This window comes from Paramisgurnus dabryanus, chromosome 3 (assembly GCF_030506205.2).
Source record: "Paramisgurnus dabryanus chromosome 3, PD_genome_1.1, whole genome shotgun sequence".
Lineage (NCBI taxonomy): Eukaryota > Metazoa > Chordata > Actinopteri > Cypriniformes > Cobitidae > Paramisgurnus > Paramisgurnus dabryanus.
The window spans coordinates 3,701,733-3,714,183 of record NC_133339.1 but is presented as its reverse complement, the minus strand read 5'-3'; the positions used below and the strand labels follow the sequence as shown (position 1 = coordinate 3,714,183).

The following is a 12,451-nucleotide window of genomic DNA, read 5'->3' as shown; positions in this document are numbered from 1 at the left end:
TAATAAAAGGCTTTAATGCCTGAGATGGGAAAATATGATTTTTTTGAAAGTTTGATATGCGCCTAATAATGTGGGGTATTTAGAAATGTAATCATATGTAGTTAAAATTAAGTAAAAATTAAAAAAGTCCAAGTTAAAATATTACAGAATCCCAGGAATGACCCATTTATAATTAAAAAATCTAAAAAATAAAAAGCTTCATGTGGAATTTGGTGATCATTGGTAAATGTAGAGACAATAATAAGAAATATAAATGTGTCCAAGAAAAATTTTCTCATCCTCCGCAACAATTTTCAATCATTGTTTAAGCCCTTTAGGAACTAACATTAAAAAAAAGTTTTTTTTGAAGGGACATAATTGACCGTGACATTCAAGATGGCTACCAGGTAAGCAGTTCTTATTTTTTCTCTCCAGATAAAAGTTGAAATTTTGTTTGTCATAGTACCTAGACAACTTTTTAGTTCTCATTACCGAAACATGAGTTTGTAAATGCATATATTTCATGTAATATCATGTTGCGGTAATGAAAATTTTTGATTATGATAAATTAAAAAAAAGTAAATAATTTCTATAATTCTATAGGAAATATTTTTTAAATCCTTTAAAAATAATGGTTATAGTAAGTTCAGACCTTAATCTTGTATAAGCAAAAAAAAAGCTCTTTTTAAAAAAATCTGATACTGGACACCTTCTAAGTCTGGATTTCGTGAGAATCACCCGTATGTATTTCCTTGATATCAAACCCATGACCTTTGCACTCCTAGCAGTGCATCAGTTTACCTACAGGAACACCAATTATTTTCTCATATATAATCTATAAGGACAAAAATGCCTGTGAATATTTTCACTTTCTCACCTGTGTCCTGCCGGTGGCCTCTTTCTCCATTTCTCCTCTGATCGCTGTGAACTTGGGTTCGATCATCTGTGAGACCCAGAGGCCGAGAGCGTCTCTGTCCGTCTTTGTGTCCACCTGCGCCTTTAGCTCCTGAACCAAACCCACAGCCTCCTGATGCTGCTGCTGTGCCTTCAGCTCCCCCTGCTGAATGTTCTCCCACATCGCCGCCACACGCTGCTCGAGTCGCAGCAATCGCTCGCTGTTAATGGACTCTGATGCAGGCTGCAAGAGAACAGCAACATTTGAGTCATACTATGATTTCAAATCTTGTATGTTACATGCTAGTTGTTCACACTGCGCCCTCTCTTTAATGTTACGAGATAAATTTGGATCCATCTGTTCGGGCAATGAAATCAATATCTGGTACATCTTTGGTTGCTATAGTGACTTCAGCCGCATACCGAGATACTATTTCTTCTCCAATAACAGAGTTGGGTGTCAGTATGCAGGAAGGAAAAGCAGCTTGGATGCAATTCATGCTTTTTGTTGCTCAGTTACTATTAATGTGAATCAGATGTTTAAATGTCAACTTTCTGGCTTAATTCTAGATGAAGATGGTTAAGATCTTTACCTGTGAGGTGACTGGAGGTTGGATGTGATGTTCTTGAGCCAGTGGCTCTGATGGGAAAGCAGGAAGTGAAGGAAACGATGGTAAGGAGGGGAGAGACGGGAGGGAGGGAAGTGATGCAATAGTGGGCATCAGCGTCTTCCATTCGGTGAGGTTTACAGCGGGAAGGAAGGTCAGAAAACCAGCTAGACCAAGATACCACAATCCTGCAAAACAGAAGAGGTAAACATGGATTAAGTGTTTATAGGCTGTACAATAGCATTCACTAGCGCATTAAAAGACTCTTGGGATTTTCCTAAGTTTAGTGGGAGCAAAAGTTCAAGAGAAAACGAAAGAGAGATAGAGCTTGTGTGCGCATATTTTGGATGTGTGTGTGAAAGCAATAAACAGATTTATCAAAAACACATGGGTTCAACTACAAATAACTGCCCGAGTGTGGATTTGTTTTGGTTTCTCATGGTGTACTCACACTATGCGTACGGTACCGCACTGGAGTACGTTTGACCCCTAAAATATGGTTTGCTTGGCTAGTGTGATAGCTGGCACAGTTCGTTTTGATTCAGAGGCAAAAGTGTGTAATTTATCATCTATTTCAGTGCAAAATGTAGACTAGAGGTCTTCCTGGGTCCAGATAAATGTACCCGACCCGAAATGACCCGAATCACTTTTTACCCAAACCCGATGTGCATTTTTTTAACCCAGCAGGACCCGAATGTAAACGGCAACGACTTGTGTGCAGTCTGCATCCCCGCATGCACCAGTCAGACAGATAGAAACCCAGTGGCCTCGAAAACAATTTGGCTAACTGCCTTATTTAATTCCATTTGTTATCTGAAAAACGACACCGCTAAAATGTGCATTCAAAATTGATTGACAGGTCTGGCACAACGAAAATTAACCTACTGCCAGCCATAATGTCACAAGCGCTCTTGGCAGAGCAGGGGTTGGACTCGATGCACACGTTAGTTTGGGTCTTCTTGGGTCCGTTTGGCAAAAATGTATTTATTTTAAATACGCTAATATTATACCGACCAGTGTCCGAGGCACACCTGAGATATTTAGATGCGATATTTAGGGTCTCAGGTCGGACCTCGGGTTTTGAGATCTAAGTGGACCCATGAAGACCTCTAATGCAGACCAATAGACTTGCAATGTAATGTCAATGTGCAATGTAATTACATTAACTATATGTGACCCTGGACCACAGAACCAGGGTCAATTTTTGGAAATTGAGATTTATCCATCATCTGAAAGCTCAAGAAAAAGAAAAATGGGAGTGGACAATATTTGGCCAAGATACAACTATTTGAAAATCTGGAATTTGGTGCAAAAAAAAGCTTTTAAAGTTGTTTAATGATGATGAATACATTTTTTATATTTACAGTAGGAAATTTACAAAATGTCTTCATTGGACATGATCTTTACTTAACATACTTATGATTTTGAGCATAAAAAATCTATAATTTTGACCCATACAATGTATTGTTGGTATTGCTACCAATATACCCGTGCGACTTATTTTTATTTATTTATTTATTCATTTCGAATTTATGCAAAAAAAAGAACATCAAACAAAGAAAATAATTTTTTCTTCAAGTATACAAATCACACAAAACGTATAATCGTAATAATTAACAAAATATTTTATAGGGCTGTGTAGGGATGCACCGAATATTCGGCCACCGAAAATTTTCGGCCGAAAGACTTTTATCACCGAAACAATACGGCCGAAATGTTGTGATGACGCAAACAGAAACCGCGACCTGCACGTGCTTGTCTGAAGCAACATGTATGCGGCGTGGATGTATTTAACCGCAAAAAGGCGCTAAAGTACGCACAGAGGCACATGCGGTTGTGTCCGGTCCAGACGTGATCATCACAGTGAGTACGCCCTTTAAAGATCAGAACTCTTGATGTGTAAACTTTAGAGAGAGTCGCGCAAATGTGTCTCATACTGTATAGTCCATTAACATACATGTGCCGAATAAAGCAATGAAAAACAACGTAACGTTTTAATGCTGCGCTGTTTGGGATTCGCCTTCGTTCTCTGTGTGCGCATGCGTTTAAGTGCCCTCAATAGTGCACACACGAGTGAGACGCAAACAAGCGAACGTAAAATCTTTCTTGTTATTGACAGGGCACATATAAACAAAATAATCTCCAAAGTATTCTTTTTCTAATAAAAACATTTGTTTATGTCTTAAGTGTATGTATAGATTACAGTCATAAACCAGTCTCTGCTTATTTAAAGAGACAGTAACCTCAATTAACCTACTTAAGTCTAACAAAGAGACAAATAGCTCTAAAAAATAATAATATATTTAATTTATACAATAAAGACAGTGTTATGACTCATTTAATTCGATTTCTGTACCTAATGCTAATGTTAGCCCTTATTAATGTGCAGCTTTGTTCTTTTTTTATAAATGTTTGTAATTTCTTTATTTGTTATTAGATTTTCCCCACTTCCCCATTTATTTAAAAAAATAATCCGATCCGTGCCTCAAAAACTGTGATGTGATATGAACCGTGAGTTTTGTGATCTGTCACACACCCCTAGTAAAGTTAGTACACAGTGATAGCCATAAATGCATTTGTGCTAATAATTGGCATAATAATTTATTTCGGTTTCGGTTTTTCGGCCTTGGTTTCCTCATTTTCGGTTTCGGCCAACAATTTTCATTTCGGTGCATCCCTAGGGCTGTGCAAAAATATCGATACAGCTAACTATCGTGATACCCCCCGATAGTGTATCGATATTTCAATCTCTACTGTTGATATAAAAAAAATTTGAATCCCTCTGTGTGCATCAAACGACCTCCTTGCCGCTGCTGTAGTTGTCGCTGTCCAGTTGTCTGTCATATACGGCCATTCGGCCAATGTCTCAGAAGCGGGAGTGAGAAAATGGCAGAAAATTTAAAAACACCTGCAGCTTTCAAAGCCAACGTGTGGAAGCACTTTGGCTTTTTTTTTAAAGATTTTTTTAAATTCAGCTTTATTTTCTTACATTTTTGATAAAAGAAGAGGGAAAAAGTATCGCAGCATGCAAAGTATTGTATCGCAGCGTGAAATGTACTGTATCGCGAGGCCCTTGCTAAAACCCAGCCCTAATATTCAATCCTGATGGAGATAAAATTACTTTCTATAGTAAATCAACAAATGTGAAGCTGTGAACCACACAGTCAAACTTTCACACCAGTATTTAGAGATAAAACTTACCGAACAGCAGCAGAAAAGGTAGCAGGAACAGAAGAAGCTTTAGTAGTTTGGGAAGACACCTAACAGATACAAAAACAAATATTTTTTGCAAACGTTTACATATTGACCCTACATCTCAATCTACATCTGCACATAAACACTATAAATATGACTGATAAATAGATAAATGACAATATAAAAGCTTTTAACTCGTACCTGGTGAGAAGAAAGACGTTGATCAAAGACATTAATGTTACCAGCTGGTACCACCCTGTTCCTAACCACCAGAAGGCGCCGGTCGCTGCTTTCCCTGTTCAGAGAATATGTGCAAGAGACATTAGTGACGAAAAACACACTTAAATTAGAAATTTAGTACCCAAGTATTCATCTCAATACAAAAGACAAGAAGTGTGACAAAAAATATAAATAAGGAATCAATTATTGAGGCTTGCATTGAGAAAATTAAAACCTTTTTAAAAGTTATGCATGCATGTGATAATTTAGTCATGATGACAAATGTTTTTGCATTACTCCAACTAAATTTATTTTTAATAAGATACAACAATATCACCAGCCAAGATATAAAAGTTAGTGGAAATGACTTGCAAAGCCCATTTGGTTAAAAACTCAAGGCTGCCAAACATTTTAGTATGCTAAAAAAAGCTCACCGGTGGCTCCTGTGGGCCCAATCAACCATTCAACAATTTTCCAATGGAGTTAAAATTTTTTTTAGTACATTTAGTCTTTCATATTCATTTAAGAAAATAAGTAGTTTAAGAATCAAATACAGTTTGAGTGACATGAATCAAAACGCAGTGTGATGTTTAAGTGATTTGACAGAAGAGTAGTGCGTGTTCACGGTGCTTGAAAAGAGCCATTAAAAGAAAGATGAACATAAAACTGACTATATTAGTGCAAGTTTGACATGAGGAAGAGCAGGACGTGATAGAGACAGACGGACATGCTTTATAATAGTCTGAAATATATCAACCTGGAGACAACACTGCCAACCACAGAATGGACTTCAGCTTACGAGCCACAAACACAGGAGCTGAAACAAAACCTCTGCAAACCCTCAGTAGACCAGAACCTGAATGTGAACCAGCAGATATAAACTCTCAATCACACATCAAGATAAAAATACAATAATTCTGCAAAAAAAATGCAATTGGGGATTCTCAGCAAATCCTGAAATTATTCTGCACATCATGTCATTGTTTGTCAATTATAAATCAACAGCCATGTGACCCTGGACCACAAAACCAGTCATAAGTCGCATAGGTATATTTTTTAGCATTAGCAAACAATACATTGCACGAGTCAAATTTTTTTTAAAAGCCATATTAAGGATATTTTACATTTCTTACCATAAATATATTCATCATTAGTAACATGTGTTACTATTTACAACATTTTGTTATTTGCACCCTCAGATTTTCAAATCTAGGACAAAATATGGCCAATCTTAACATACCATGCATCAATGAATTTATTTAGCTTTGATATGTAAATCTTAATAAAAAAATAACCCTTACGACTGGTTTTGTGGTCCAGGGTCACAAATAGTTTTAAAACATTTTCAAATAAGCCTGATGAACAGAAATAACTTTCGAAAGCTCAAATAAAGAAAACAAAGTTTACAAAAGCATAAATGTATATAGATTTGATAAATGTGTATAACCTGTGAAAGACACAACAGCCCACAGTGCGGTGAATATGTGACGGGTGTAGGAATAATGTTTAGATTCCACGTACTGCTTCTCTTCATTATCATCACCTGTAAATCAGTATCAACATATAACTTTTATTTATGAATGCAGTAACAAACAAATACAGTGATATTAAGTGGTACAAATCAAGTGAAGAAATTCAAAATAAACGGTGTTAAAATGAAGTCAAAGTTAAAAGACTAGAAATGCCACTTAAAAAAGTATATGAGCTTTAAAAATAATAATAGCTTTGCTATCACTGGCACTCGGGTTATGTACAATGCAATTTGGTTTAAAGTTCATGTGGTCGCTGCAACTTTCCAATGACATTTAACACGATTGGAAAATGTCTTGAATATCCATATTTAAAACTTTATTAACGAAAATAAATACCTTCCGGTAGCGCCGCCATCTTAGTCGCGTCCGCATTCAGGATGAGAGCTTATGCAGGCTATGGAGGCTACTCTGCTGCTGCTCTGTGCCCCCGCCCTCCGAATTTGTCATAACGTCACTAAGAAAAGTGTGTACACTACGGTAATACTCTCTCCTGAATACAGAGGAGTCTAAGATGGCGGCGCTACCGGAAGGTATTTATTTTCGTTAATAAAGTTTTAAATATGGATATTTCTACAACAACACTGCGTGGATTACCCTCAGAAGACCTTTGTTTATCATCCTGGAGCCGTTTGGATTTAATTTGTGAAGGGTGGACGCACTTTTTTGGACTTGAAGGTCGTGGACTATGGGTGGACCACGTAACATTACATTTAATCAACTGAAAGATCTAAAACATTTTCTGAAATATCCGAAATGTGTTTATCTGAAAAGCGATGGACATATGCAACTCGGACAGCTTGGGGGTGAGTAAATCATGGGTTTAATATCATTTTGGCCGAACTATCCCTTAAAACAAACCATGTACAACTTCATTGTTCAGCACCATTGCTAAGTATTTTCTCCATCAATTTAGGGACAGTCTCATTCCCGTGGTATAAAACTGCCTTGGTTTCCAACATCACAAACATGTAATCAATCATATAAACACTGTTAAAAGCGTAAATCAGTAGTTCGACTTATATTTCTTAGATGCCTCAGACTTGATGATAAAACAACAGCTGCTTCAGCTCTACTCCTGTAATGCTCACACATGCAGGGTAACTGCTGTAACCTGTTAACATCAACTCTGAAATATTATAGTGCTGCAAACATGCAGTTCATGTATGCATTGTGTGAAACTGAACTAAGCATCTATTTACATATACATCTATGGTCTGCGGTGGTGCAAAAGAGCGAAGGCGGGGACAAATTTGCATATTTATATCCATGGTTCGAGCTGTGTGGCTAAGTAGAGGCAGGGACTAATTTGCATATTCATAAATCCACATATACTAAATGAGGCAAAGATGTATTATTGTATTCAAACTGTTTAATAACATGAAGAATTTACTGTAGGAGATAAAACTTTTAAATATACTTTATGATGCTCAAAGATGCGTTTTAAATGATAAAATTCTTGACCAAAGGTAGACTTTAACATCAACACTTATATATGTAAAAAAAAAAAAAAAAGTTAATGTTGTTAATAAAAGAAATGCTGAATACCCAAAACCACCTTTGAAGGTTGTCATGCTGTCTTATTATATTTGTTTTAGCTGAATTTGTGCCTCTCTTATTATGTTGGTCAGTTGAATGTTAATCAGATCCAATCCATGTTCAGTAAAAATAATTTGATGCAGAAATAAACTAGCTAATAGACCAACTGTATAGTATTGTATACAAGTGTTTAATATCGGCATCGGTATCGGCCAGAAGTTGTCTGTTTAAATCGGTATCGGTCCAAAAAATAGATCTATGCACACATAGATCTATGGTCTGAATTGGAATAATTAAATAGAGACACGGACTTATTTGCATGTTCATCGATCTGCGCATACCAAATAAGGCGTAGAATTACTTTCAATCTGTTTTAAGTCATGAACAAAAAGGAAAAAACTTCTAAAAATGCTGCTTTGATGCTTAAAGATCAGTTTTTTTAGGGAGAAAATTAATCAACTACAGGGGGACTTTAAATAAAAAATAATATTTGTAATTTAAATGGCACATCCAGTCAAAAATACATGCTGCAAACACACAACACACTTATGCATTGCCAAACCATAAGTGTCCGGAACTGCCGAATGCAGAATCTATGCACAGCTATATCTATGGTCTGAACGGTTATAATTGAATACAGACAAAGACTACTTCGCATATTCATTGATCTGCGCATACCAAATAAGGCATTGAATTACTTTTCAAACAAACTTTTAAAAATGCTACTTCGATGCTTTTAGGGAGAAAATTAAATCGACTACAGGGGGACCTTAAACAAAAAATTATATTTGTAATTTAAATGGCACATCTAGTTATTAACTGATATAAATTAAAGAAATTATTTGTTAGTCAAAGAATTTGAATGAGAAAGTTGAGATCTGAAAAATCTAAAAGGAAAATATTTCAGATGTTTCCGCACCGCTGGTTAAAATGATTTCAGAAAAGAGTTTTGTGCATTCACTGTGCTTGAAAAGAGCCATCAAATGAGTGAAAAATACACCACTGACTTTCTGTGTTTAAAACACCAACATGAGGAAGAGAGTAAGGATGTGTGACAGAAAGACAGACATGCTTCAAAAAAGTAAACAGTCTAAAGTATATCAACCTGAAGACAACACCCCCAATCCCAGAATGGACTTCAGCTTACGAGCCACAAACACAGGAGCTGAAGCAAAACCTCTGCAAACCCTCAGTAGACCAGAACCTGAATATGAACCAGCAGATATAAACTCACAATCGCACAACATAAAGATAATAATTCAATTATTCTGCAAAAAAAAATGCATCTGGGGATTCTCAGCAAATCCTGAAATTATTCTGCACATCATGTCATTGTTTGTCAATTATAAATCAACAGCCTTGTGACCCTGGACCACAAAACCAGTCATAAGTCGCACAGGTATATTTGTATATCTTACCATAAATATATCAAATGTATTCATCATTAGTAATATGCGTTGCTTATGACATCATTTGGACAACTTTAAAGATGATTTACCCAATATTTAGTTTTTTGCTCTCTCAGATTCCAAATTTTCAAATCTAAGACAATACATGGCCGATCTTAACATACCATGCATCAATAAAAAGCTTATTTAATCAGCTTTGATATGTAAATCTTAATTTAAAAAAACTGACCCTTATGACTGGTTTTGCGGTCCAGGGTCACAAATAGTTTTAAAACATTTATAAATAAGCCTGATGAACAGAAATCACTTTCAGATGCCCAAAGAAAGAAAACAAAGATGCAAAATGTTACAAAAGCATAAAAGTATATAGATTTGATAAATGTGTATAACCTGTGTAAGACACAACAGCCCACAGTGCGGTGAATATGTGACGGGTGTAGGAATAATGTTTAGATTCCACATACTGCTTCTCTTCATTATCATCACCTGTGAATCAGTATCAACATACAACTTTATATATGAATGCAGTAAAAACAAATACAGTGATATAAAGTGGTACAAATCAAGTGAAGAAATTCAAAATAAACGGTGTTAAAATGAAGTCAAAGTTAAAAGACTAGAAATGCCACTTAAGTGATGCACCGATGTATCGGCTGCCGATATTAATCGGCCGATTTTTGATGAATTTGAAACCATCGGCATATCGGCAATAGCACGAGAAAGGCCGATACCGATTGTTTATTAATTAACTGCATAAAGAAATCCATTATATGTAAAAAATAGTTAATGTTGTTAATAAAATAAATGCTGAATAGCTAAAACCACCTTTGAAGGTTGTCATGTTTTCTTATTATATTTGTTTTAGCTTAATTTGTGACTCTCTTATTATGTTGGTCAGTTGAATGTTAATCAGATCCAATCCATGTTCAGTAAAAATCATTTGATGCAGAAATAAACTAGCTAATTGACCAACTGTATAGTATTGTATACAAGTGGTTAATATCGGTATCGGCCAGAAGTTGTCTGTTTAAATCGGTATCGGCCCAAAAAAATCCCATCGGTGCATCCCTAAAGAAAACCAATGTATATGAGCTTTAAAAATAATAAAAGCTTTGCTTTCACTGGCACTAGGGGGAATGTGCAACCATGACTGCAATGCAATTTGGTTTAAAGTTCATGTGGTCGCTGCAACTTTCCAATGACATTTAACACGATTTAACCAAGATTTCTTTCAAAAATATGAACAGGGTTTCCCGCAGCACATTTCAGTTCAGGCGGCCCGCCTAAGCCTGGAAGCCTTACCGCCTTAACTAGGTTGTCAAAAAAAAAAACACTGCGAGCAGGGACGCGCGCCACACGGCCGAAATGATAAAGACGTGGTCCGGACCGTCACTGTCTGGAGGATAACTAGCCAGTTGATAAAACATCTCTGAGAATAGTGCGGACGCTATGAACAAAAAAGAGAAAACTTCAAAAAATGCTGCTTTGATGCTCAAAGATCAGTTTTAAGGGAGAAAATTAATCGACTACAGTGGAACTTTAAACAAAAACAATATTTGTAATTTTAAGTGGCACTTCTAGTTATTTACTGATAGAAATTAAGGAAATGATTTGTTAGTCAAAGAATTTGAATGAGAGAGTTGAGTCACCAGATCTGAAAAATCAGAAAGGAAAATATTTTAGATGTTTCTGCACCGCTGGTTAAAATGATTTTAGAAAAAAGTATTGTGCATTCACTGCGCTTGAAAAGAGCCATCAAATGAGTGACGATCATAAGAGACTAATACACCACTGACTTTCGGTGCATGTGAAGAGTTTGACACACCGACATGAGGAAGAGTAGGACGTGAGAGAGGAAGACAGACATGCTTCATAAAAGTAAACAGTCTTAAGTATATCAACCTGAAGACAACACTCCCAACCCCAGAATGGACTTCAGCTTACGAGCCACAAACACAGGAGCTGAAGCAAAACCTCTGCAAACCCCCAGTAGACCAGAACCTGAATGTGAACCAGCAGATATAAATATCCAAATAAAAATTAAAATAAAAAAAAATTAATTACCGACTACAGAAGTATTTATTACTCAATATTTAGTTCTTCCAAAGCATAAGTTACAATAAAAAATAAAAACAAAATGTAACTTGAAATTCAATTTGATAAAGGTTTAACCTGTGAAAGACACGAGAGTCCACAGTATGGTGAGTATGTGATGGGTGTAGGACGTGCGTTTATGTTCTGTGTGTATTTCCACACGCTGTTTCCCTTTACAATCATCACCTGTGAATCAGCAGTGATGATAAACACAATGTGATGCATCACAGTACGTGGAAACATAAATACAGTGCCAATAAAGAAGTTAATACACTGATTTGACGAGGAAAAACTGTATCAAAGAAACTGAATAAAAACAAAATAACACAGTAAATACTGTAAAGGCCCATGCCAAAAGCATAACTTGTGGGTGCCACATATGCGAGGCAGATGATTTTTACTGACTGAAGCTTAGGGGCCACAAAGAAAAACAAATCTAGGCAGTGTGCATTTCCCATAATGCATTTCCCATAATGTCTTTATACATCCAGAAGAACCTTACTGGTTTAACAAAAACCCAGAAATAGTCATGTAAAAAAAAATTAGGGCTGTCAAAAGATTAATTGCGATTAATCACATAATAAAAAAAAGGTTGTGTTGTGTTTGCATTGTATATGTGTACATGTACGGTGTGTATATATTATGTGTGTATACAAATACTCACATGTATGAATAAAAAAAATAAAAAATTATTTAGGTATATATATTTTTTTTTATAATATAAAATACATACATAAATATACATTTAAATGTTTCTTAGATACAAACATTAACGTATATGTATTTATATATATAAAATAATTAAATACAGTGCACACACATAAATTATGCAAAAAGCTTTCATTTTGTATGCAATTAATCTTTTGACAGCCCCCAAAAAGCGTCTAAAGCCCTATTCGCATGGGAATCTGCCATGTCTGTAATTTGTAATGTAAAAACATATTTCGTCAAACACAGAGGTCCTGTGATAATATTTGTCCCATGC

At 35.8% G+C, this 12,451-nt stretch overlaps 1 protein-coding gene across 10 annotated transcripts in view; it reads right to left on the bottom strand.

Annotated features, from left to right (window-relative positions):
* Positions 1–12,451, bottom strand: part of sun1b (Sad1 and UNC84 domain containing 1b) — a 47,535-nt gene that overhangs the window by 9,033 nt on the left and 26,051 nt on the right. For 3 of the 10 annotated variants that reach the window (XM_065278006.2, XM_065278004.2, XM_065278007.2), the window contains 10 exons: positions 11,545–11,652; positions 11,275–11,373; positions 9,763–9,858; positions 9,069–9,167; positions 6,343–6,438; positions 5,653–5,751; positions 4,878–4,971; positions 4,683–4,741; positions 1,467–1,669; positions 857–1,117 (listed from right to left, as the gene is read on the bottom strand). In XM_065278006.2, coding sequence (XP_065134078.2) covers positions 857–1,117; positions 1,467–1,669; positions 4,683–4,741; positions 4,878–4,971; positions 5,653–5,751; positions 6,343–6,438; positions 9,069–9,167; positions 9,763–9,858; positions 11,275–11,373; positions 11,545–11,652 — 1,214 coding nt within the window. The remainder of the gene's footprint in view (positions 1–856; positions 1,118–1,466; positions 1,670–4,682; positions 4,742–4,877; positions 4,972–5,652; positions 5,752–6,342; positions 6,439–9,068; positions 9,168–9,762; positions 9,859–11,274; positions 11,374–11,544; positions 11,653–12,451) is intronic. The other 7 variants (XM_073813753.1, XM_065278010.2, XM_073813754.1 and 4 more) reach the window with 7 other exon arrangements.